This window comes from Nanorana parkeri, unplaced genomic scaffold (genome assembly GCF_000935625.1).
Source record: "Nanorana parkeri isolate BGI_ZX_2015 unplaced genomic scaffold, ASM93562v1 scaffold2388, whole genome shotgun sequence".
Lineage (NCBI taxonomy): Eukaryota > Metazoa > Chordata > Amphibia > Anura > Dicroglossidae > Nanorana > Nanorana parkeri.
In genome coordinates this window covers 1-2,773 of record NW_017308656.1, presented here as the reverse complement: position 1 = coordinate 2,773, position 2,773 = coordinate 1, and the positions used below count along the sequence as shown (strand labels likewise).

Here is a 2,773-nt window from a genome sequence, read left to right as displayed (position 1 = left end):
CTGCTGACAGGAGAGGTGAGCGGTGCCGGGAATTCTGGGACATGATCCAGGAACAGACAAGGGGTGTGTCTGGGTGGTGACTGTATCATTGTGTGTGTCAGGTTCCTATAAGGTGTCAGGATGTCTCTGTCTATTTCTCCATGGAGGAGTGGGAGTATCTAGAAGGACACCGGGATCTCTACAAGGACGTGGTGATGGAGAATGCCCCGCCCCTCACATCACCGGGTAAGAGGAGAGAGCAGTACGGAGGCTCCGCCTACACCCCCCATCATCTGATACACACATAGAAACAATGTATTCAGTCATTGTGTGTCTCCTACAGATGGATCCAGTAAGAGGAACCCACCAGAGAGATGTCCCCGTCCTCTGTATTCCCGGGACCCCACCCAGGAAGATCTCACCATCCCCCACCATGATCAGGTAGATGGGACTAAGGTGTTAGACCTAAATATAATTCCCATAGGACCTTCTTCTATGTCAACTCTTGTTCCTTTTTACAAATGTATTCTATCATCTTTAGAGTAAAGAAGTTAAAGATTCATTCCTCAATATAACGTCATGTGACCAACAAATGAGGAGGAGATACTGTACACCATATGAAGGTCCATCTCCATTCTCATGGTTACAATGTCATGAAGGTATAAACGGATCTGTAACATGATTTTTGGATCTTTCTCTCCTACAGATGGACTCTGTGCCGGGAACAGGAATACCTCTGAGGGACATCTTATGTTATCTCCAGATTATAATGACCTCAAACATACTCCAGGAGTGAATCCCATTACTCATAATAGACATCACCGACCTTCCCATTCAGAGACATCAATGGATCCATCTACTCCCGAGGAACCTTCTGACCAATCACAGACTGTTACTCCAGATACACATCTGAGTTCTCAGAGTGCGGAGAGATCAACAGATCCATCTGATCCCAAGGAATGTTCTACAAGTCATGAAGGAGGCCACACAATAGACAGTTCATTGGCATGTTCTTTATGTGGTAAAACTTTCACTTTGAAAAAATACCTTATTAGACACCAGCAACGTCACACAGGTGAGAGTCCTTTCTCATGCTCAGAGTGCGGAAAATGTTTCAGTGAGAAAAGATGTCTTCTTAAACACGAGAGAAGCCACACCGGTCCCCATTCATGTTCAGTGTGTGGGAAGATATTTGCTAATAAAGGAAACGTTGTTCTGCACGAGAAAAAGCACACGGGGGAGCTCCCCTATTCATGTTTAGTGTGCGAGAAAGGTTTCACACACAAAGGACTCCTTGTTGCACACCTGCGAGTGCATACAGGCGAGCGTCCTTTTTCATGTTCAGAGTGCGGGAAAAGCTTTAGTCAGAAAGGAAACCTCACTAAGCACCAGAGAAGTCACACGGGTGAGCGTCCTTTTTCCTGTTCAGAGTGTGGAAAGTCTTTTTCTGTGAAATCAGATCTTCTTAATCACCAAAGGAGTCACACGGGTGAGCGTCCTTTTTCATGCTCAGTGTGTGGGAAATGTTTCTTTCTGAAAAAGACACTTCTTACACACCAGAGAAGTCACACGGGTGAGCGTCCCTATTCGTGCTTAACCTGTGGCAAATGTTTCCTCCACAAAGTAAACCTTGTTGTGCACCAGAGAAGTCACACGGGTGAGCATCCTTATTCATGCTCAGAGTGTGGAAAATGCTTCGCTGATAAAGTAAAACTTCACCTGCACCAGAGAATCCACACAGGTGAGCGTCCTTACTCATGTTCAATGTGTGGGAAATGTTTTAGTCAAAAAGGAAACCTTGTTAAACACCAGAGAAGTCACACGGGTGTACGCCCTTTTTCATGTTTAGAATGTGGGAATGCTTTCATTGTGAAAGGAGACCTTCTAAATCACCAAAAAAGTCACAGGGGTGAGCGCCCTCACGCATGTTCCGAGTGCGGGAAGTGTTTCACTTTGAAAGGAAGCCTTGCTAAACACCAGAGGGTTCACACAGGCGAGCGTCCTTATTCATGTTTAGTGTGTGGGAAAAGTTTTAGTCAAAAAGGTAACCTTGTGAAACACCACAGAACTCACACGGGCGAGCGTCCTTTTTCATGCTCCGTGTGTGGAAAATGTTTCATTGAGAAAAGACAACTTGTTAAGCACCAGAGAATTCACAATTAGGAGGGTGGTTTTTCATGCTCAGAGTGTGGTCAGTAGTTTCATATATGAAGGAAACCTTATTAGAGATCAGATGACACTATTGAGATATGTACGGGGGAGAGAGAGAGTCCTCCATTGGTGATGGGAATGAGCTCAATTCATAGAGAGTCATCCAGTGGTGATGGGAATGAGCTCAGATCATAGAGAGTCATCCATTGGTCTTCATTGAGACCTAGAATCCAGAAGGTCCAGTTTCACATGGTATCACCTGATATTCTAAGTATACGTGGAGCCACCACAAAGGTCACATAGGACATTCCCATCGCAACCACCTTTGCTATCCTCCTCATGGTCACAGTGATGGGCTCCATAATCTCCCTCAGTGATATGAAGGTCATCATCCTCCCCTTCAGTGACCTCCAGTGTCCAGCCAACGTAGAATTATTAATAACTAATATGTTTTATACTTGAGTTCTAGAAGATTTGATGTAGAGTCAGGCTTTGTTCTGTTGCGTGTTGGTCGTTCATTCCAATATTGTAAAATAAACCAGAAAGTTCTACACTTTCCAATTTTGTAGCCTTTTGAGTTCATTATTTTCCAAATGACAATAACCACTAACAACACTGAACCTTGGGGGACACCACTAATAAC

General features: G+C 44.5%; 1 protein-coding gene across 1 annotated transcript in view; it reads left to right on the top strand.

Annotated features, from left to right (window-relative positions):
- LOC108801564 (zinc finger protein 615-like) overlaps positions 1-2,142 on the top strand; it is a 16,897-nt gene extending 14,755 nt beyond the window's left edge. The window contains exons 12-13 of the mRNA XM_018573455.1: positions 521-555; positions 639-2,142. Coding sequence (XP_018428957.1) covers positions 521-555; positions 639-2,142 — 1,539 coding nt within the window. The remainder of the gene's footprint in view (positions 1-520; positions 556-638) is intronic.
- Positions 2,143-2,773: the final 631 nt, after the last annotated feature.